Source organism: Filicampus tigris, chromosome 17 (genome assembly GCF_054856515.1).
Source record: "Filicampus tigris isolate MCC_2025a chromosome 17, RoL_Ftig_1.0, whole genome shotgun sequence".
In the NCBI taxonomy this organism is placed as follows: domain Eukaryota; kingdom Metazoa; phylum Chordata; class Actinopteri; order Syngnathiformes; family Syngnathidae; genus Filicampus; species Filicampus tigris.
Window position 1 is genome coordinate 16,060,492 of NC_141233.1, and position 23,321 is coordinate 16,083,812.

Below are 23,321 nucleotides of genomic sequence, written 5' to 3' on the forward strand. Positions count from 1 at the left end.
CTGACCAATAGCATAGATTTTTTTTTTTTTTTTTTTAAATATGACATTTACCAAAATGTGACTTCTGAGGTTTTTAGACACCCAGCGATACACCATTGTGTGACCTGAACTCGACTGGTGATCAGGCCATTGTCTATATGTGTATAAATAATCAACTTAGATGATTTTTTTACGTTACAAACAACTTTTTTTTCTCAACACGTAACTAGTAACTCTATTGGAAAACATTCGTAGAGTCACCCTCCTAACCCTGATCATACAAATACATATATATCAACAAAATTGTTCAAAGCGATTGGCTCAAGAAAAGTGTGAAGGGAGGAGGAAAGGAAGAAGGAGAGGCGGGAGTGAAGGAAGCAGTAACCTTCCCCAAGGCCACGTGAGCCGACCCAAGAGAGCGTTGACGTTGGACGTGCGGCTGAGCGTGAAGGTAACTTGCTCTTTTTCTTGCGCTAACTTGCTTGATCCAAATTATGATGTTGATATTTTAGTATCAAATATTTGATGTTTCCACTTGAGATTTGAGAAAGTCATGCTGCGACTACCATAAACTTCCTTTCCTTCCAAAAGTTCCAACACATTTATGTGTACTGCATAATGTGTGTATGTGAATGTGTATGTGTGTATATATATATGTATATATATGATCCAATCTATATTTATATACATATACATCTATTCTGAGTGTGGTCCGTAGAACAATCAACAGTGCAGGGACAGGCGGTTGCCGCGGTAACGCGCCACAATTGGATTAGCGCTGCTATGCGTGTCTGACAGCACAGCATTGTTCGCTCACCACCATCCCATATTAAGTGCGCATGTCGCCCTGATGTCATCAATGATATCATTTTTGTCCTTCCAGATGAGCGGTGACCACCCACCCCCGTATGCCCCACCTCCAATGTCCCAAGGTGTGTGATGATTGGTCCAAAATGTATTTCTCTGGTTAGACAGATAGATGCAGATAGACAGAAATATAGATGGATAGATAATTTATTAATCCCAAATGGGGAAATTCAAGGTGTCCGGTAGCTAGAAGTACTTTCATACAGAAAGCACACAGTCAAACATGACACAAAGCCTGATGCATAAAAACATACAATAAATACTGTAAGTTAAAAGTTCCTGACAATGGAACAGTATTTAGTTTAATACTAAGTTATTTCAATTATGATGTAGAGAGGAAGCGTGTTTTTCATATGTTTTAATTTTTGTATATTTCTATTTTCGACAATTTTTAAAGTCCAAACTTGGTTTTCATACAACAACCAAAAAAAAAAAATGTGTGACTAACATTAATTCCCCAGAATCGATGTGCGTACTTCAGAAGAATTTTGTAAAGCCGTGTTCACGATGCAAACTTTGATAAACAACTCAAGGTAATAAACTTCCCCATCTGCTTGGCAACGTCTGCTTCATACCACCGCATACTTTCCAGAGTCCGACCTTCAAAATAAAAAGTTGTTCATAAAAGCTTAAAACACGGCAAACGCCTTTCCATCTGTTGAACCCGTATGACGACAGAAAGTTCAGAGTGGCGGCCATTTGATGACGAAGGCGAGAAACATGGTCAAATTCAAGAAGGAACTCGGAAAATGGCCCCCCTCCGTCGCCTCCCTGCTCCATACGCCACCAAGAGTCTTCAACAAAGGTCAACCGATGTTAAAGCTAGCCCTTGTCCTAACATATATACCAAAACTAGAACAGACGCCTGATCTAGAACCACAATAAGACGTGAACCCAAAGTAGTACCAGTTACAGACCTAAAAACAGAACTGGAAGAGAACCTGATTATGACTCACAACTAGACCAAAACCTGATTTAGGACCACAACCGGCTCAAGTAGCCTACTGGGACTATAGTCGTATCCAGAATTTACTGTAAACAAGCAAATGTCTCGATTCAGAACCACGATCCGAAGCAGGTCGAGAACCGAAATTACAACAGCGGCAGATCTAAAGGCTTCGCTAGAAGGCGTTTGCCTTTATACTCGCGTCGGAGGCTGTCGCTACGGCTGATATTAGCTAGGACACCACAGGGTGAAATTTTGGAAGTCTGGACCGCACCCATCCTGGACATCAAAATTGGAACTAAACCTGAATTTGTACACTTGACTGAGAAAGCATTGTCAACATTGGAGTTCAGCCACTCTAGTCCTCAGTGCCTCAATCTTTGCTGAGCCAAGCTTTTCGCAGCTTGTGAATCTCTGTCTGTTTGTCTGTCCGTCTGTGTAGGCTTCGGAGGCTTCGCGGGCACCACACCCTACCAGGTAGCGGCATGCAGTAGGTGGCATTAGTGTGGCGACGCCTCAAGACATCGCCGTCTGTTTGTCTGTCCGTCTGTCTGTCTGCCGCAGGCGGCGCCCTCCTCCTACTACCAGGGCCCGCAGCAGTACGTGACCCCGCCCGGCTACCACACCCCCTTCTACGACACCCCACAAGGCTGCGACGCCTCCAAGGCCTATGGGGGGCTGCCCAAACACACAGGTAGCTTGTATTTTCACATTTCGGGGGTTCCCTGAGTCGAGGATTTCGGTGGTCGGTCCTATCCCGTTTATTTGTGTTTTGTTTGTTTTAACCGGATTTTACATGGGGCTTTTCTCAGCAATTTTTAAGCGAGATTAAAAAATAGATTCATTAGATCAATGAATTACAGGTCATAATTAATTCATCTCTACTTTCTTTTTTAAATCTCTTGACAGCCCTAATACATACACATACATATTTATACATATACATATCATTGCTGTCCTGTGAAAAATACTAATGTCCATTTTTCTCATTTCTACACGATTTTACTTGGGTTTCCATGTTACAGACATCCCATTAATGCGATTTTTCTTTTAATGACAAAATTGGACATAGGTGTTTTTCACAGGATAGCGGCGATATACATATATGTGTGTTTGTATATATATATGTATATATATATATACACGTATATCTATATATACGCATATATATATACTCACATATATATATATATATATATATATATATATATATATATATAAACACACACATATGCAGTATTTGTGTTTCAGTGTATGTGGTCGACCAGAACGAGGGCGCAGGCCGCATCGGCATGGGCGGTGGCAGCGGAGGCGGAGCTTTGAGGTCGTTGTTGTCGGCGTGCTCCACACTTCTGTGTTGTTGTTGTCTGTGTGATCTACTGACGCGTCACCTCTGACCTCCTGGCTATACATCTGGTTTGTCGCTATATGCGATGATGACAATGATGTCACACCATCCCTTTTCTGGTCTAGTCTGACCCTGCAAAGTAATAAACATACTTTGATGTCCTCAGTTTCATTGCTTGATGAGAGCTGTGTCACCAGTCCTTTACCTGTGCCTATTCGAAGAAGCTTTAGAGCATAGGTGCCTCGAGGTCCTGCGTGCTTCCTTCCTCCATCCCACCCAATTCCAATCATCAGGATCATTATCAGGCTCCTGCAGTGCTTGCTCATGAGCTGATCATTTGAATCGGATGTGTTGGAGGAGGGAAACGCAAAACAGGCAGGACATCAGCCCTTGAAGACCAGCATTTGACACCTGTGCTTTAGAGCTCAAACTTGATCGTTGCAGTAATACGAGAATGACACCAGGGGGCACCAGAGCGCCATTCATCACATGGGAGGCTGGAAGTGGATTTCTTTCGGAAATACCTGTACTCTGAGGGAATTACTAGTAATTCACTACTATTTGTTCTTGGATAAGTAAAACAATGAATGATCATCAATAATAAGTGAGTAACTGGGAGTTTGTTTACAATGTCGTGTTCACATACAAGCTTGCTTGCGCTTGTTCTCTCTCCCGCTATCTCACAGGAATTCGTAAATCTCATGTGTACAAGCAGAAACAACCCCCCCCACACACACACACACACCCACACGCTTACACAGTTATTGGCTCTGGCACAGCTGCCGCTCTCATGTCACTTCCACGATCCACTGGGACCATCATTTGTCCCACGCGCACACGTACACACACACGCCCGCGCGCGCACGCACACGGACACAGATGTTGACAACATGTTTGCGCGCGGCGAGAATCAGCCACCGCAGGTCAGAGGCCAGCTAATGCACAGCTGCGCTGCCGCAGGCGGCGGCGATGATGAAGATGATGAGAATGATGAAAACGACGAAGAAAGACGAGGAAGATCGTGAAGATGAGAAACCTCCTCAAATGGGAAGTGCGAGCGTCATAACACGAGTGGCCCCGGGGAGGGAAAAATGGGGAAAAATGAAGCCAGGATAATGATGAGGATGATGAAGTTGATGATGAAGATGTTAAACATAAGGAAGTTCCGTAAACAGGAAGTGAGAGCGTGATAACACGAGTGGCCCCAGGGAGGGAACATGGAAAAAGCAAGCCAGGATGATCATGAAGAGGCGGAAGATGAAGTGATAATGATCAAGATGATGATGATGAAGAGGACGTCCACTAGCGTAAACATGTTTTTGTACATGTAATCAACCCAGGTCATAATGAGCAAACCTTGTTAAAAAAATCGTTTTTAAGATGTTAATTAAACGACCAACGTGGTCCCGGTCGAGTCCGAGTCAGCCAAACAGAGTCGAGAATGGACTTAACCGGTACCATGTCACACTTAGGTGAAGCACTTTTGTGTCATCACTCTAACGCCATAGCCGAGTAAGGAAAAATGAAAAATAAAACAGTGTTGCGTACCTCGCGGTCCCGCAGACGCGATGACAGGTGCCCCATATTCTTTTAATTTCACCGATCGCCACGCCGTGGTGGCGTGACCACAGTCCATCCTGATGGGTTTTCTTAAGAGCGGGTTCAGATCTGTGTTGCGGGCTGTGAGTGGTACACAGGTAGATCTTCCGATGGGGGCTCCTTCTGTGGAGATGAGCCGATGACTCGGCCCTCTCACGTGCACTTCCTCGCCAGTGGACCCCTGGTTGGCTGTCGTCCACTCTGAAACGGCATCCTCCCTCGAAAGGAGCTCTCGGATTGCCGTCGTTTCAATAAAGCCCCGGGCTGAAGCATGGAAACAAAAATGGTGCCAGAACAGTTCCCTGGGGTACGCCGGTGCTCTCCTCGTCGCCACCTCGGAAACACAGCCATTCACCCGGACATATGAAATAATCTCTTTCGTTCATTTTGACTTGGTGGGAATGGGGTCCGGGTGGGTTACCCTGTGACTTTATGACGGACTGGTTGGCGGCGTGCGCCGCTTGCCGTGCTGGGAGCAGGGTGGCGCCGTTTGTTCCGAGGGGATTAAGAACAGGACTGAGTCGTCTGATGACGATGATTAAGGGAGAAGAGCTCGCATTATGATGATCATGATGCCAAGTGTTGCTGGATAGTGTGTTTGTGTGATGCGTGTGTTCAGCAAGACATCCGTCAGCCGCTTCCTGTCGCCCTGAGCAGCACTTCCTGTCACAGCCATCGCACGCACACTCAAATAACCGGCCGACGAGCAAAGGTTCCCGGCTCATTTTCTCCGTGACGAGCGGACACGCCGCTCCGCTCTGGGGAGGCGGTGTGAGTTACGAGGGTGTGCGGGGGGCCCACCAAGGCTGCGCGTGTCAGGAAAAGACGTCGCCCACGCAGGAATTGAACAATTTGTTTGTGCTGAACGCACACGCTGAAGTCAGCATAAACATCACGCCTCAGCGCAAAGCTGCTCCAATTTAACAACAGTACGCACACACGCGCGCGCGCACACACAGTGCCTGACCTGATGATGTCATCTTGATGTTTCAATGGTGCTACAGAAAATGCTGAGGAGGGAAAACATGAAAGGAAAACACTGAGATGCGACGTGTAGACAAGTGTGTGTGTGTGTGTGTGTGCGTGTAGTAAATGTAGTTGAGTTACATACGAGTGTTGCTGCAATCATTGATTCGTCATTGTGCATGTATATTGGTGTCGGCTGTTTGTGCGTCATGTTGCACGATATTGGGGGCATGTGTACGATACATTCTTGCGCCAATGTTTTGCCCTTTATCCTCTTTGAGGAATGTCCGTTTTCTCCACTGATTTGCAGCATGTTCACGACAAATATTAGATTATTTGCACCCAAACAATGGGAAACATTTGGATTAGTTCTTTGAAGCTTATTCGGACAGGAATATACTGTCCCGATCCATAAGAGATTAAATTGGGGTAAAGTTGGCCCCCGGGGCTTAAGTAGGTCGCGACACCCCTACTGCAACCCATCTCTGCGGTTCTTTTGACTTTTTGAATGTTCCAGAATGTCTCGCCCGTGGCCGTGCATTCGCGTCTTAGCGTCCCCCAGCTGTGTTGCCCCAACTGCCCGAAAGCGCCCCCCCCCATCCCGTCCCCAGCTGGCACAAGCTTTCGTCTTCATCTCTCCTCCTGCTCGCATCCTCATTTTCTTCCTCGTCCTCTTGATCTTCGTCTTCCTCGAGGCTCGCAAGAACATTAAACGGCCCATCAAGGCGTCGTTAACGAGCGCTTGACGGCAGACTTGCATTGTGGGTAATCGCTGCTGCTAACACATTCACACGGGCGCGCGCGCGCACACACACACACATTGTGGACATGTCATGTGACTCCTGACACGCCACGCACCAATGTCCCTGATGCCAACAAACGCTCGGGCTAATGGACATGGCTAATGTGTGTGTGAGGTTTGTGTGTGTGTGTGTGTGTGTGTATGTGCATATTAAAGTGTGAGCGTGTGTGTGCACGTCCTTGCGTCTCTCTTCTTGAGTGCGTGTGCAGGTAATCGAAAATATGGTTTAAATGAGCTTACTGTGTGTCCAGAAATCCCAAAATAAACTTTGCGTGACTATTTTCAGAAACGGGCAACTCTTGAAGTGCGCACAGAAGATTTGATGAGGTCATCAGCAGGTGTGAAAGGCCCATGAAAGATGCACCGGGCATACAAATAATTGATGTTATTATGGGATGTTTAATGCATGCGATGTATTTACGTTATTGGTCGCCTCCTGTATTTACATTGTCATGGTAACGAAGCACCCGAACGGCATAAACTCCCAATCGAACAATCTTCCTGTTGGAGAGAGGTCACATGAGTCTTGTCTGTCATTCGTTTCACCCTAGCCCCCCCCCCCCCTCCCAGGAAGAAGACCTGTGGATGGGGGCGGGGGGGCGTACACATAGGGAAGACGCATGACGCGAAGACACAGGAAGTGGATACAAGAGGACAGGAAATGAAGTCTCCCAAAGCTGGAAAGTACACATACCTGCATTCAAATGTTGAAATTGTAGGGAGTCAAATAAAAAGAAGTCAACCGAGAAGTAAATCGTCTACTTAGGTAGAGCAAATGAGTAGTTGTACTTTGTTACTCGCCACCAGCGGGAGGCGGACTCGCTGACCGAGCTGAACGCCGTCTGCCGCCGTTAATGGTCTCCCGCATGAATAAAACAGCGCGCCGCCCGCCTTCCAGGCGCGCGCCATCGCCATTTCCTGTCGAGTCAACGTAATTGGTCGCAAACTTCGTTCGGGTCAACTTCCTCGCACGCGTTGCGACGATGAATAAATAACGACGTATTGTGCCGCCGCCGCCGCCGCCATGTCACACGTGCGCGCGCTGGTTCACGCCGCGCTGAGCAGGCCAACGTGTGCAAGCGCAGACAGGAAGTGGACCGGCTAATTGGATGCCGCCATCCCGCGATGTTCCTTCTGCTTCTGCCTTATCCCCTAATCCCTCATTGACTTTATCGTCCCGCACTCCCTGTATGGTGTTATATTACATAATACATACATATTTTCAGTTGAATAAAACCAATTCATTATTTGACGTCATCTCTCGCCGGTCGCTTGCGCCATTTTGTTTTCCTGCTGCCAATGCGTTGTGGTCTACGTGAGGCCGGTTGAGCGACTATGGATGCGCACGACCTCCAAGTGCATCGTGGGTCATTTTGAACGCAATACGTTTTTCTCTCCGGACACAACTGACAAAGCGGCGCGACTCGTCCATAGTGCAGCCTAAAAGAAGGAGGACAAAAAGTGCCGGCGCCGGAAGTGAAGACAACTTGTGACAAGAAAGACGACAGGAAGTCAAGTCGGGAGCAGGACGGGAGGCGACAACACTGGAGGTGAATGGAAAGTGAAGATACAAGGAGTGCTGAATACTAACACTTAAGAACGGAGAATATGAATAAAGGAGCTGACGCGTTGCTATCGCTCATATGATTCATGTTACCAATTAAGATGAAGTCAAAAGTTGTGTGTATGTGCGTGCGTGCGTGCGTGCGTGCTGACGCTGCTAATTTGAAAGGAGCAGAGGAGGACCCAAGGGGCGGGGCATGATTCCGGGGAAAGCCCACGCCTGCACTCTCCCTCACGCGCGCGCACACGCACGCACGGCGGACGAGTGCGCGCGTGCGAGCGCGTGAGAGCTGCAGCGCTCCGGAGGCTGCGGACGAGCGAGGAAGGAGGACGAGATGAGCGCGAGAAACATGAGGACTCGACTTTGCGTGCTCGGCTTGGCGCTCGCCGCCGCCGCCGCCGCTTTCCCTGCCAGCGTCAACATAGGTGAGCTCACCTCACACACGCCGCCATCGCTCCAGTCTCACACGTCACATCACATCACATCCATCAGTCGACATCAGATGCCCGTAAACTTCATTTTCGTCACACACAAAATCGACATCACGTACGTACCTCTGATGTGCGTGCGTGTTTGATTGCATCCAACCTTCCAAAGTGTGTTCAAGTCGGCCCACGTGCACATGAAGTCATCAGGCGCTTATTTTAACTCAAGTTTGCGTACGTGTGGACGCATCTGTGTGAGCGCATGTGTGTCGATGTGTACGCATGTTTGTGCGTTTGTGCATTTGCGTGTGTGCACTCACACTGTACGTGTGCATGGACATACACTTGTACACGTGCACGCTCATGTGTTCGCCGTGCACAGGCTGAAAATCACTTCCATGTCATAACGCGTGTGTGCGTGTACATGTGTCCATGGATGCGCATGTATGTTTGCATTTGCGTTTGTGTTCTCAGAACATTTGCCTGTGCGTGTGTTTTTTCTGGAAGTCTCTCTTGATAAGTGAGTGTGAGAGCACTTCAGCAGTGAATGTGAAAGCATTTCATGATACTGTGAGAGTGTTCCAGAATATATGTGAGGGTGTTGTGGCAGTGTGTGAGAGCACTGTGTGAGCGGAAACAGTTTACAGAATGTGAGAGTGACTCAGTGGTGTGCGCGTGTGTGTTTGTGTTACGTTTTTGTGACAGCATTTCAGTCATGTTCGGAATGTGAGAGGCCTGTTAGTAGTTTGTCTTGGGTTTCAGTTTTCGCGTGAGACTATTTCAGTAGTGCATGTCGGGAATTTTAGTGGTGTGTGAATGCAAATTGTTTCATTTGCGTGAGAGAATTTTTGTAGTGTGTGTGAGTTGTAGTAGTGAACCTGAGAGTGTTTCGCAAACAATTTTCAGTATTTGAAGTAAGAGCATTTGAGTAGAGTGAGAGAGAATGTTATGATGGTGTGGTGCAGCGTTTCAGTTGTGAATGTGAGAGTGTCACTGTAGACTGCGCGCGAGTCAAAACTATTTCAGCACTTTGTATGAGAGTGATTCAGTAGCACGTGTTTCTGTTTTGAATGTGAGAGTGTTTCAGTTGTTTGTGCGTGTTGCAGTAGTGCATGTAAGAGGGTGTAAGTTATGTGTGAGAGGTAATCCCTAATCACTCATTTATGCCCCCGACGCCCTGTCATGCGTGTGAGTGACTGACAGCTCGGTGAGTGTGAAGCGACGTCCAATCGGATGGCGCGGTTTCTGCCCCAACTCGCCCCCGCGAAAAACCGCGTGTTGACGCTTGGCCGTGTTGTGCGGCGCCCCCCGCAGGAGGACTTTTCCCAGCCGGGTCGCACGAGCAGGAAGTGTTTCGCTTCGCCGTGACGCAGCGCGGCACCGACGTTCCCAAGCTGCTGCCTCAGATGGACGCCGTCGACACCGGCAGCAGCTTCGCCATGACCTACGCTTGTGAGTGCGCCGCCCGACGCCTCGTCTTCATCATCAAAATCATCATCATCATCATCACCGCTCGTCACGATTATCATCAGCAGCCTCACCTTCGTCGTCACCACAATCACTGTCATCGTAATCATCGTTTTTGTCGTCACCATCATCACAACATTTTTTTTGTCATCAGCACCAGCTCCACCTTCATCACCGCCATGATTGACGACATCATCATCATCATCATCACATCATCAATAGCCTCACCGGCTTCATCACCATTGTCATCATCGTCATTCCCATCGTCACACATCATTGCCATCATCATCATCATCCCCATGATTGGTGTCATCGTCATCCTCATTTTCAGCATCATCTTTATCATCCTGGTGTGGGGGAGGGGCTGTGTCCCAAACGGAGGCCTCCGTCAAAGGTTGTGGCCGCGCACTAAAAGGAGCGCAGGAAGCCCGAGGGCGTGTCGTCGTCGTCGTCGCAGTCAACAATGCACTGACCTCCTTCGGATGAGGCGCCGACAAAAGACGTAACCGCCAAGAAGAACATCGTCACGCACGCTCTCTCTTACACTTCCTGTTGTCTCGATCCACTTTCTGATGTCTTGCTCCTCTTTCTACGACCTGTTGTTTGCTTCTACATCTTGATCACAGTTTCTACTTCCTGTTCTGTTTGGTCTGTTTCCACTTCTGGATCGTCACCTCCATTGTGGCCCCTCCCCGTCCATCTGTTGTCTCCGTGGCGACGGGTGGCGGAGATCATTAGCGTCGTAGCCTTGGCAGGGCTGTCAACTTTTGACCAAACCTTGGAGCGAGACATCGGTCGGTCGCCAGTCAGGTGGCCCGGGTTACAGTGTGAATGTCTTACGGCACGGGTGTCCAAATCCAGTCCCCGCGGGCCACTGTCCTGCCTGTTTTAGATGTTGCCCTCCCCCAACACACCAGTGTACAGGATGTGTTGTAGAAAAAAGAAATACAGTATACTAAGTATGGAACATAATGAAACCTGGCCCACGAAATAACACCATCAGTGAAACGGAGAGAATTCCCTAGTTTAAGGCGTAAAATACGTTTCACTTTTAAGGGTCATTTTTTATGTAACGGCAGCAGTCAAACAGCTGAACACAAATAAAGGCCGTTTTTTTATTTTTTTCCCCTTCCACTGCTAGAGGTGCCAGCGGCCTCAGTGCATCCAAAAGTATTCATCAAAAAATAAAAATGAAAAATACAGCCATACTGCAGAAAGACGCATTGTTTCAAAGAGATGAGTTGACTCGCAGGCTTTGTACATATCCGCGGGCACCCATAAAAAAGCGCATGATCAACCAGCGAGAGCACAAGTGGATTCATCCCATGAGCTGGTTGGCTGCGCATCATCACAGCCTCTCGCTAGTCTCGTCCACGTTAACAAACGAACAACGTTCCGTTCGGAAACTCAGAATGTTATTCAAATGTGCCGGTCGGCACCTGTGTTTACAAGTTGTGAACGGAGCGCGCTCAGCCAACCGGCAAGCAAGAACGTACTCAGCAGGACAGGACAATGACGACGAAACAAACAAACGTTATGTACAAAAACTCATAAGGTTATTCAAACGTGCCAATTTTATGATGAAACTTTAACGTAGTTATTAGCGAACGTTCCGTCGTAATCGTCCGCAGCCACGGTTGAAGCTCAGGTTCAGTCTCAGCCTGCAGCTTGGTATTTATTCTTCATATTGCATTTTAAAGTTAAATTTGTTGTATAACAATTATTTAGTAGGGGGGGAACCATGTCGGCGGATTTGCAACGGCACAACAGAGGTGTAAATCTTCCATCAAATCCAAAACTGTAAACCATACATTTACAGTTCAAAATCATTCTGTAAATGCAGTAAATATCTAATTTTTCACCAAAGATAGGTGCGACTTGTGTTTTTTTTTCATTATTTTTTTAAACAAATAGAGTCCAAGAGTTGGGAAGGGAATGTGTTGAATATGTGAATGGGCTGTGAGCAAGTTGCAAAGGCAAAAAAATAATAATAAAAAGGACCGGCTGCACAAAGACGCAGCCTCCTACCAGCACGATCAGAGCGGTGAAGGATCATTTTTGGTTGAAACTCCGGGAGTGGTTTCCAGTGCTTCAGGCCAAGACTAGATGTGTAGCTCGTCATCAAACCTAGCCTGCATAAAAAAAAAAGACCAATTAATAATCTGTTGTACACACAATCAAACATTCAAAAGACAAAGACGTAACACAAAACTCACAAAGCATATTTATCGGTGTCTCACTGCTCATTGATCAAATATTGTACAATGTAAAATAGATGTTGTATTAAACTTTAAAAATAATTAAAGGGTTCACCACAGTAACTCAAATAAAAAAAGGCAATGGCAGCACCAGTGATTAACGGGGCTGCATTTTTAAAAAGTGTTGGATGCATACCAATAGTAATAAACACGAAAGCACTTCAATTACATTCCACCTCCTCCAGAGAGTAACACACAGTGACATAAGTCAAAATAATCCTATTGCACTTGAGAAATCATATTCAAAGAAATATCGCACGGCACACCGAACACCAAGGTAGCCGCTAGGCTGACCCATTTAAATGAATAGGGAGGCTAGGCTAACCCATTGAAACAACGGCAGGCCAAACTATGTTAGCATAACTCACCAATTCCCTAATTGTCTACTTGGCCCCGATTCACTCGCTCGGCGGCTCGGGTAGTCGGCTCCTACAGTTCAACATTAGTTGCCTTCGCTTTTTAAATCCTTTGTTGTTATGTGAAGCAAATCATACACAACAACATACAGTACCTGTCGCAAACTTTCCGTCCGGAGTCCGTCCGTATCACGCGCTCCTCGACCAGCGGTCGCCCGGATTGGGTGCGCTCTGTCACGTGATCGCGTGACGGACATTTACGAGCGATTACTTTGAATACGGAAACCAAAATTACACTTTTAATTGGAAATGAACGTTTTTCCATCTGGGTTACAGGTACTTGTTCTTAACGTGACAAATTAAAGTAAAGCATGATAGCCTAGGCGTGGTATTATTGTTAGTAGTTTGTTGTTGTTAGCATTTGAGCGTAGACCGCGGTCATGTTTATTTTGAATACCCGTGGCCATGAAGAGCTAAACACTTTTTCTGCTTTTATGATGATACCATGTCAACTCATGTGTGTCTGTCTGTGTGTGTGTGCGTGCGTGCGTCCGTGCGTGTGCGTGTGCTTGTGCGTGGCGTCAGTCTGCTCTCAGTTCGCCAAGGGCGTGCACGCGGTGATGGGCGTGTACGACCAGAGGACGGCCAATATGGTGTCTTCCTTCTGCGGCTCGCTTCACGTCAGCTTCGTCACGCCGTCGTTGCCCGCGCTGGCCGACAGCCCCTTCGTGCTGCAGTTGCGGCCCGGCCTGCAGGAGGCGCTCATGTCGCTACTGGACCACTTCGGCTGGCAGCGCTTCGTCTACATGTACGGCGCGCACGCAGGTGATGTCACGCACGCTCGTCACGCTCAGAGAGCTCTCTCGCGTTTTTGTGCTGACGAGACAAAATTGGACTTGAATGTTTGATGACGTCTCCGTGGCGACCGCGTGGGCCTCCAGACACGTGTTGTGGTTCTGTTTGCGGTCCGTAAACATCTTGCTGCTTCACTGCACTAATGCTTACACAGTAACATTAACACGCGCACACACACGACTGTCCCATGCAGTGGTGCGCATGTGTTGGTCAAGACAATACTACTGAACACCACCTTGATGTGTTTTTTTTTGCCCCGTCACATGACTGGTGGTGGCCACATGATGAACACCTGATTTTCACATGATCAGTCAAATGATGCACGGTGGTCCTATGATGGTCACATGATGCCTGCGATTGCGGTGCGTTCAGGCGTGTCGGTCCTGAAGAAGGTTCTGGAGCGGGCGGCCGAGCGAGGCTGGCAGGTGACGTCGGTCAACTTGGACTCGCTGAACGAGTCGGGCTTCATCCAGCTGCTGGCCGACCTGGACTTCAAGAAGGAGTTCCATGTGGTTCTGGACTGTGAGTCGGACCGCCTCAACGCCATCCTGGGCCTGGTGCGTCCCGTCCTCCTCGCCGCTTCCGCTTCCTGTCCGTCCGCTTTCTCTTCCTGACGGAGCGTCCGCCCTTTTGTTTTGTTCTGTCAGATTTCAGCGCAGAGGAGAAACCTGAAGAACTATCAATACATCCTTCTCAACATGGTAACCACCTTGCTACACGCTAGATATGCACACGCTTCTTCGACATTGCATACTTCTATATTCTCTATTCTCAGATTCTGGAGATTCCTTATTTTTTAGATTGTCTACCTTTAGTGTTTGTATTTGTGGATTGGACAGAGCACACTGTATATTCCATTTTGTGTGTGTGTGAGGGCTTTGCGGAGCTGAACCTGACGGAGTTCCACGCGCTGTCTCCCAACGTGACGGGTTTCCAGCTGGTCAACTGGTCGGAGGCGTCCGTGCTGAATGTCCAGCGTGACTGGACGAACTTTGAGCCCAAAGACGGCAAAGCGGCGCGGCGCGCTCTGCGGGTACGAGCCGGCGCCTACGTCGCTTCCTGTTTCGCTGGCCACGCCTCCGACGGCCGCCCTCTGCTCTGATTGGTCAGTTGGCAGGCGCACTGACCTACGACGGCGTCAGTGTGGTGGCGGCGGCCTTCCAGAACCTCCGACGCCAGCGCATCGACGTCTCTCGCCGCGGGAACGCCGGAGAGTGTCTGGGGAACCCCCCCGCGCCCTGGGGGCAGGGCATTGACATACAGCGGGCACTGCAGCAGGTCACACACACACACAAATATAGTGTGACACAAAAACACGGGAATTTGAACACACACGCTCACCCTGTGTGTGTGTGTAGGTGCGTCTGGGGGGTCTGACAGGCCGCATTCAATTTGATGAGAGAGGACATCGGACCAACTTCACACTCACAGTCATGGAACTGAGTCGCACTGGACCCAGAAAGGTGTGTGTGTGTGTGTGCGCATGTGCCTGTGTGTGTGATTTTATATGTGTGCACTCACTAGTGTCACTCACGCATGCGCAGGTGGGCGTATGGAGCGAGCTGAGGGGCTACATAAACACGGCCCGGTATAAGCCCAACGTGGAAGAGTTCTACGGGCTGCAGAACCGCACCTACGTCGTCACCACCATCTTGGTGAGACCGACGCCCCCCCCCCCCACCTAAAGCCCCTCCCTCCCTGAAGAAAGACCTCCCCCAAGCGGTCTGGTCTCACTCTCTACTGTACTTGAAGCACTTTTTTTTTTGCAGCTTGATTCTTAATAGTGAGTCTGAATGGAGCACTATTTGCCAGCCTGCTTCCTGGGTATATGCATATCTAATGGAGCACTTTTGGGCAGCCTACGTCTTGAGGAGATGTGTGTTGTAATGGAGCACTATTTGGCAACCTCATGCTCAGCAGGCGTTAGAGGCAGGGCGCACCAAGTGCAGCGGCCGGCTCGGCGGAGCGATGCCTTGGACGCGATGACGTCGGCGCAGCTGAGGTCACGTGACAAAGGGGGCGGGCCTTGTCCTTGCAGGAAGCGCCCTACATGATGCTGAAGAAGAACCACGAGCAGCTGGTGGGAAACGACAAGTACGAAGGCTACTGCGCCGAGCTGGCCGCCGAGATCGCCAAGCACGTGGGCTTCGCCTACCGGCTGGAGCTGGTGGGCGACGGCAAGTACGGCGCCCGAGACCCCGTCAGCAAAATGTGGAACGGCATGGTGGGAGAGCTGGTGTACGGGGTGAGTGAGTATGGAATGCCAGGGAGTATCAAATGAAAAATATGGATCGGGTCATTGTTGTCGCATGAATAGTACTTAGCCATCCAATTCAGTGCGCCGCTCCCTCTTGGCTCTGTCTGCATATGTTGTTTCACTATTTGTTTTGAACCGCAACCATCGATGCTAACTGTTCACATGCTAATGGGCTTTCCCCATATGTGCTGGCGTTAAGCTAGCAGGCCGCCCTTAAGCTTCCCGCGCTACCCAGTGCTCGTGTCTCGGCGCAGAAGGCGGACGTGGCGGTGGCGCCGCTGACCATCACGCTGGTGCGCGAGCAGGTGATCGACTTCACCAAACCTTTCATGTCGCTCGGCATCTCCATCATGATCAAGAAGCCCACCAAGTCCAAGCCCGGCGTCTTCTCCTTCCTGGACCCGCTGGCCTACGAGATCTGGATGTGCATCGTCTTCGCCTACATCGGCGTCAGCGTGGTGCTCTTCCTGGTCAGGCCCCGCCTACGCATGCTGCATGGTCAAGCCAGGAAGCTTTGATCCGATTGGTTGCCGACGTGGCAGGTGAGCCGCTTCAGTCCTTACGAGTGGAAGAAGAACGAGGAGGACGAGGAAGATGAGGATGAAGCTCCGCCCACCTCTTCCAAAGGTACCACATCGTCGTTACTGGCGTCAGCGTCATCAACGTTATCATCATCGTTGTTCTTGTCATTGTCGTCATCGTCGCCGTAGTCATCCTGATCTTCTTCATCATCATCATCATCATCATCACCATCCCCTGTGTCATCGTTAACGTCGTCAGCATCGTCACCGTTAGCATCTTCATCAGCCTTACCGTCATCGTCACTGCCGTCCTCCTCCTCGTCATCGCCGTCAATATCATCGTCATCGTCACGGCGGTCATCACAGCCGCGCGTGGCGCGTTCAAGTTCTCCGGGGAGGGGCCGCGGGAGTATCACTCGGTGTCCACTTCCCGCCAGGCCGTCAACTTCCCAAAGACAGCGACAAAGAGAAAGAGAAAGACAAAGAGAGTCCGGAGCACACCAACGACTTTGGCATCTTCAACTCGCTGTGGTTCTCCTTGGGAGCCTTCATGCAGCAAGGATGCGACATCTCGCCCAGGTGCGGCGCCGGCCGGCGGGGCGTCCGCGGCGGCGGCGGCGGCGGCCGGCGGGGCCTGGCGGTGACACGTTGCCTTCTCCCGCAGGTCCCTGTCGGGCCGCATCGTGGGCGGGGTGTGGTGGTTCTTCACGCTGATCATCATCTCGTCGTACACGGCCAACCTGGCCGCCTTCCTGACGGTGGAGCGCATGGTGTCGCCCATCGAGAGCGCCGAAGACCTCGCCAAGCAGAGCGAGATCGCCTACGGCACTCTGGATGGCGGCTCCACCAAGGAGTTCTTCAGGGTCAGAGGACGCCGCCGGGACCCTCCTCCTTTACTTCCTCTTCCTCCTCCTTCCTGTGTTTGTCTGTGTTAGTGCCGTGTGTTCGGCGCCTGTTGATTTTGTGTCTATTTGTTCGCGCGATGCGTGTGCGTGTGCAAGCGCTGTCGGCATCTGCTTGAAAATAAGCCGGCCAAACTGAAAAGGTGTGGAATTTGAAGCGCTTCCTTGCTGTTTGTTTGTCGCCTGCCCCCCCCCCCCCCCCCCCCCCAGAGGTCCAAGATCGGCGTGTTCGAGAAGATGTGGTCGTACATGCGCGGCGCCGACCCGTCCGTCTTCGTCAAGAACACCGACGAGGGCGTGAGCCGCGTGCGCAAGTCCAAGGGCAAGTACGCCTACCTGCTGGAGTCGTCCATGAACGAGTACATCGAGCAGCGCGCGCCCTGCGACACCATCAAAGTGGGCGGCAACCTCGACTCCAAAGGCTACGGCGTAGCCACGCCCAAAGGATCGCCCCTCAGGTACATTTTTTTTTAGGATTACATATTAAGACGACGTGGTCGTACCAGCTCTTGTGTATTATTGCCACATGGGAATACGCGTTATGACAGGTTAATATTGTTCTTACTCGTTAGTTGTGTAAATGTTGTAAATAGTTGTGCATGTTTTTATGTATATCACGTTTGTGCACGTGTGTATGTAGGTGTGTTTTTGTCTCATGTGTGTCCCTCTCTTTTGTCCGTCTGACGTCCATGGCTCCCTCCCCCCACACACTCCCCAGCGCGTCCCTCTGCTCATCTGCGTGTCGGCCAATCACGGCTGCCGACAGCTGACGCCTTTTAACGCTTTGGTCAGTGACGCCGCTTAGCTTAGCGACATGCTAGGAGCACATGTCACACAGCATCACACAAGCTTTTATTTTGGAGTCCTTCCCTTCTTCAGCCAGCATGTGATTGTTCACCTCGCTCATTTGTGCTTTTGTCCACATGACGCACGACTCAGCACTTTTACTACAACAACGGGGAGGATAATTTGGGCTCCAGTTGCTTAGCAACACGTCTCTGGCGCGTGCACACACACACAGACAGAGTGTTGTGTGCGTGTATTTCTGTGTGTATGTTTGTGTACATTTTTTTCCATGTATGTATGTTTTTATGTATATATATATATATATATATATATATATATATATATATATATATATATATATATATATTTATTAGGGCTGTCAAAAGATAAATCACGATTAATCGCAAATACGGACTTTGACGCAGTTTTACTTAAAAAGTTACTTGACGGCTCATTGGAGAAATCCTAAATAATCTGCACACTTTGCACAGCCACATTCAAATACCATATTTGTTGTACATCTATGGTGTATCTTTCAACTGTTGTTGAAAGAAAGCTATTAGAACAGTCTTTGATTTTCTTCCACATTAACTCCTAGATTGTCGGACGGAGGACAAGAACTCTTTCATAAAGGACGGAATAAGCAAGGACGTCTTTTTCATGTGAAGTTCCCTTCCCGCAGTATTGTTCTCACAGGCACAGTCTGCCCTCTGGTGGACACCCATTTCACTAACGAGGGAATAATAACGCACGGAACGAAAGGACAGAAGCGCTTTATAAGGATGAGGACGGACGGGGTCGGAGGTCGTTATTTTTCTGAATAAGGACGGAGGGACGCCGACGGAGGACGGACCGGCAAAAAAGTGTCAAATGCCCAGCTCTGTGTATATGTTCATATTTGGTGTGTGCACACGCGTTTGAGGACACCCAAAAAGGCACGAGGGAGAGACAATGCAAAGACATCATGTTCTTGTTTGTGTTCTAATGACATCACGTATGTTGTGCGTCTGACTTGTGCGTGTATATTCTCGATATGAAAGCGTAGGAACGAAAGAAGCGTCGGTAAGTGCGTCGAGTCGAGGCGCGGCGCGGCGCATGTTGTGGCTGTGCGTGCGCGGCTTGGCGAGTGGGCGGCACGTTTTGTGGCATGTGTCGGCGCTAACATAAGATAACATGGCGGCGGCTGTTGATGTTATGTTATGTTACATGTTAGAATTCCGGTGAACCTGGCCGTGCTCAAGCTCAATGAGCAGGCCGTGTTAGACAAGTTGAAGAACAAGTGGTGGTACGACAAAGGTCAATGTGGACACAAGGACGCCGGCAGGAAGGTCAGTTAGAGGTCGCTTGGACATATTACGCCACCCTCCCCCCCTCCCACGACAAAGCCCCACCCTCTTCATTTCCTTTCCTTCTTGCTTGTCGTAATTTTTTTCCTGCAGGTTTTTTTTTTTTTTTTCGCACAAACATGTTTTTTGTGTTTGTTTTATTTTTTTCTATTTTGCTTTTGCTTTTTGTTTTTATAAACTTTTTTTTCAAGTGGAAGTCAACCCAAACATATTTTTTTCAAGGATATGTTCCCAGCAGGCTCACTAGTTGAAACACGGCATTCGGATTCATTTTGCGTTTGTGGAATATAAGTTAAGCAGCAAAATGCACTCGTTTTTAGCCATCTCTGGTCTGTCATTTTCAGTCGCCAGAAGACAAAATGGCTGCCCCCAGAGATGGATACAAACGAGTGCATTAACACTTATTTCACAAACACGATATTTATCACAATGCCCTGTTTTCAACGAGTGGGCTTGCATAGAACATATTCTTCCCCTTCCCCTTTAAAAATTGTTCTTGTGTTTTTTGTGGTGCTTTTTCCGATTCCGTTTTGTCCTCCTTTTTGTCCATTGTCCTTTTGTTTGTTGATTCATTTTTTGGGGGGTCATTTTTTGAGGTATAATTTTTGTCCTTTTCTGTTTTTTTGTGTTTTTTTTCCCTTCAGTTTTGGTTTCAGTTTTTTTCTCCCTTTTTTTTTTTTCAATTTTTCCCATGATTATTTCTGGCCTTTATTTTTGGTGTATATTCTGTTCACTTGTTTCTGTCATTTTGTTGTCTGTTTCATTTCGATCCTTTTTTCTGGACCACTTTTGTTGTTTAGATTTTTGTTGTTGTTGTATCACTATTTTTATTTTTTGCCTTTTTTGTGTTTTTTTCTACTTTGCGTAATTCTTTAATTTTTGCATCTTCATTTTTCCATTTTTGTTGTCCTTTTTTTGGAATAATTTTTGTTGTTTTTTTCCCTGGAGGAGCATGAACACCTCGTGAATCAGCATGAGTCTAGCAACCTGCAGAGCCCCGCCCACAATGAAATGTAACCTTTGACACACCTCTGTGGCCTCGCCCACTTTTTTGAAAATATTGCGTTCCGATGTCAAAGGTCACGTTTTTGCCCTATGCCTAACAACGATGCTTCTGTCTCCAATCTGTTACAAATTCCACAACTCCCTGTTCACTTATTTACTTCCTGCTAACTTCATCTTGTTTTTAAATGTAACTTGTTTTTAACTCTCCGTTAACTTCCTTTTAGCTTCATATTAAATTCATGTTGTCCTGTTAGCTTCATCTTAACTTCCTGTTGATTCTGCGTTCGCTTCTTGTAAACTCCCTGTTATCTTCCTCGAGCTTAAATTCTTTTTTCCGCCAAATGCTTCTCAACATTGACTAAATGTTGTTTTTGTTCAGTGCTCATGTACGATGTAAGGCAAGCTAAAACCACTGTCCAGTCTGGCATTGGTGTGAAGGAGTGCGCTTTATCTGGAAACGTACAAGAGACTTCCTGTTGAGCTCTCGTGTCGTGTGCTGATCAAGTGATTTTGACTGTCAATCAACGGGACACTTTGGAGAGAAAAGCATCATAAACTCACAGGCCCCGCCCACTCTGACAGCTGCATGCAAATGAGGTCATGTAATGTCACAAACACCGCTAACCCCTTTGCAACGATTGCGTTTTTTAAGAAACTTGAAGGAAACTATTCAGGTTTTTTTAGATTTTTTTTTTTTTTTTTTTTTTTTTAAAGCAGAAGTCAACCCAAACATATTTTTTCCAAGACTATGTTCCCAGCAGGTCCACTAGTTGAAACACAGCATTATGATTAATTTTGCGTGAGTGGAATATAAATTAAGCAGCAAAATGCACTCATTTTTAGCCATCTCTGGGGGTGGCCATTTTGTCTTCTGTCGACTCACAATGACTAATCATGGTTGACCTGTTTTCTGAATCCGAGCCGTGATTGGTCGTTGTGAGCAGTTGTGATGTCATTTATCAGTCGAAAGAAGACAAAATGGCCGCCCCCTAAAATGGCTAAAAACGAGTGGATTAACACCTATTCCACAAACGCAATATTTATCAGAATGCCCTCGTGGGCTTGCATAGAACATATTTTGGAAAAAAAAATGTTTGCGTTGACCTCGATCCCTATAAGTACGTTTCTTCAAGTTAGATTTTTTTTTGAGAAACTAATTTTTGTGTTTGTTTAAACAAGCTTTTTAGGAAGATTTGACTTTTTTTACGCTTTGAAATTGCTTTCCTATGAAGTTTCTTAAGAAATGTTTTTTTAATGAATCCTGACTTTTTAAGCAAATTTTAAGTAGTTTAGAAATTTGGGGTTTTATCGTTATTATGAAATCATTTTTTGTGACATTTCAATTTAAAGAAAATCGTCACTTTATTTGAAGGAACTTTGGTGGGGGTTTTTTTTGTTTTGTTTTTTTTTACTGAAAATTGACTTTTCTTTTTTAAAGAAATGTTTTTTTTCCCATGACTGTCATCTCGAACCGACACACACCTTCTCCTGTTGGACACGCCCCAATCCAAGTTACCGTTATTGACACTACACTTCCCATCAGCCTCTGCTGCATTACCACAGCGACACATGCATCTAGTTGGAATCGAGTACAACTTGTGTGTCATGATGGGAATTGTAGTTGTTTTTAGTCCGTATTCATCCTGTGCCTTTTGCAAGCACAAATGAGGAAAAAAAAAAAGCGCAAAGTTGCATGGCGGTGGATGTGCGCGATTGGCCGTCGTCTTCTGACCCCGCCCACCCCGTGCGCTCTGACAGGACAAGACGAGTGCGCTGAGCCTGAGCAACGTGGCGGGAATCTTCTACATCCTGATCGGTGGCCTGGGCGTGGCCATGATGGTGGCGCTGTTGGACTTCTGCTACAAGTCGCGACTGGAGTCACGGAGGATGAAGGTTAGTAACAACAATGAGGAAGTCCAAAATGGGAAGTGAGAGGAGAAAATGAAGGAAATTGGGATTCGTTTTTGCCAATTTGTTTGATGGCTGCCTGTGGAGCCGGTGGGAACAACGCAAACACATCATTAGCGCCCGCGCGCACGCATTTTTGCTGATTGTGGTGGCCACCTTTCCTCTACATTTTTGCAATCCAGCCTTTTTAAGTGGTTCTACAGTCCCATAATCTGGGAAAAAAAACAAAAAACATCCTGATCATACACATCACTTCAAATGAACAGAACACACAGACACACGAGGGGCCTTCAGGAGACAAATAGTAACTCAAGAACAACTCTCACACACGAATGAAAAATCGTTTGCTCTTACACTACTAAAATGCTCTCATACACATGACTGTAATGCGCTCACACGTTACTGTAATGCTCTCACATCACTACTTAAACATTCTCACATTCACTGCTGTAAAGCTCTCACACACACACAACTGGCATGTGTAAGTCAGGAGTGTGTTCAGTCGAGTGTTTCAATAGTTTGTGTGAGGCGATCATTTTTCAGTGGTTGTGTGAGAGCATTTCGGTAGTGCGTGTGACGTACACTGAAATGTCCCTGACGTTCCTCTCTCTGGTTGGACGCCCCTCACAGGAGCTGATCGACGCCGCAATGCTGAGCAGCAGCTTGGGCGGGGCCCTAGGCCTGGCGGGGGGCGGGGCCTTAGGCCTGGCAAGGGGCGGGGTCCTGACAGGCGAGAACGGCGGCGTGGTCGCGCAGGAGCTGGCCCGAGCCAGCGCGCCCGGCTTGGTGTGCGTGAGCAAAGGCGCCGGACTGCGGCTGCCGTCCGACCTCATGTGACCGCGCCCCAGCGGACCGCCGCGCCTCTCGATCTTGCGCCGGCTGCCGGGATGAACTGTGTGCATCTCAAGGCGCCAGCTGGCTGAAGGCCAGCAACGCAAAACTTCGACTACTTTTTTTCTTCTTCCGCTTTTTGAGCCTGCTCTCTCGTTTGGAAGCGAATTTGCATATTGACTTCTCTCATGTACGATCACATATTTCACTTGCTCGTTGAACACAAATAAAAACTACAAATACAAAATGGAGTCCTGTGTGACGATGATGATGACAATGATGAGAATGATAATGATAATTATGTAGCACCCTCCCACCTTTGGGCAGGGCCTG

At 48.0% G+C, this 23,321-nt stretch overlaps 2 protein-coding genes across 4 annotated transcripts; both read left to right on the top strand.

Annotated features, from left to right (window-relative positions):
* Nucleotides 1-347: 347 nt before the first annotated feature.
* LOC147133710 (uncharacterized) lies at nt 348-3,311 on the top strand. Its single transcript, XM_086012924.1, has 5 exons — nt 348-430; nt 863-911; nt 2,235-2,269; nt 2,357-2,486; nt 3,044-3,311. The coding sequence occupies exons 2-5, from the start codon at nt 863-865 to the stop codon at nt 3,187-3,189; spliced, it is 360 nt and encodes a 119-aa protein (XP_085869050.1). The 5' UTR covers nt 348-430; the 3' UTR covers nt 3,190-3,311.
* Nucleotides 3,312-8,386: 5,075 nt separating this feature from the next.
* LOC147133711 (glutamate receptor 1-like) lies at nt 8,387-23,235 on the top strand. 3 transcript variants are annotated; one of them, XM_086012908.1, is made up of 18 exons: nt 8,387-8,496; nt 9,811-9,948; nt 13,163-13,402; nt 13,805-13,989; nt 14,080-14,133; nt 14,307-14,465; nt 14,543-14,710; nt 14,791-14,895; nt 14,977-15,087; nt 15,471-15,677; nt 15,944-16,159; nt 16,232-16,316; nt 16,609-16,789; nt 16,875-17,073; nt 17,323-17,570; nt 19,112-19,226; nt 22,008-22,142; nt 22,788-23,235. In XM_086012908.1, the coding sequence occupies exons 1-18, from the start codon at nt 8,406-8,408 to the stop codon at nt 22,992-22,994; spliced, it is 2,844 nt and encodes a 947-aa protein (XP_085869034.1). In that variant the 5' UTR covers nt 8,387-8,405; the 3' UTR covers nt 22,995-23,235. The 3 variants fall into 3 exon arrangements, with proteins under 3 accessions (XP_085869034.1, XP_085869033.1, XP_085869035.1); XM_086012907.1 differs by having other exon boundaries at nt 16,648-16,789; XM_086012909.1 differs by having other exon boundaries at nt 8,406-8,496; nt 16,232-16,338; nt 16,670-16,789.
* Nucleotides 23,236-23,321: the final 86 nt, after the last annotated feature.

What these genes read in the sequence shown, in the direction of transcription:
- LOC147133710 (XM_086012924.1), top strand. Translation starts at nt 863, where the DNA reads ATGAGCGGTGACCACCCACCCCCGTATGCCCCACCTCCAATGTCCCAA. An exon ending in CCCACCTCCAATGTCCCAAG is followed by an intron (nt 912 to 2,234) that starts GTGTGTGATGAT and finishes CCGTCTGTGTAG; the next exon opens with GCTTCGGAGGCTTCGCGGGC. An exon ending in CGGGCACCACACCCTACCAG is followed by an intron (nt 2,270 to 2,356) that starts GTAGCGGCATGC and finishes TGTCTGCCGCAG; the next exon opens with GCGGCGCCCTCCTCCTACTA.
- LOC147133711 (XM_086012908.1), top strand. Translation starts at nt 8,406, where the DNA reads ATGAGCGCGAGAAACATGAGGACTCGACTTTGCGTGCTCGGCTTGGCG. An exon ending in CCCTGCCAGCGTCAACATAG is followed by an intron (nt 8,497 to 9,810) that starts GTGAGCTCACCT and finishes CGCCCCCCGCAG; the next exon opens with GAGGACTTTTCCCAGCCGGG. An exon ending in TCCGCCCACCTCTTCCAAAG is followed by an intron (nt 16,317 to 16,608) that starts GTACCACATCGT and finishes TTCTCCGGGGAG; the next exon opens with GGGCCGCGGGAGTATCACTC.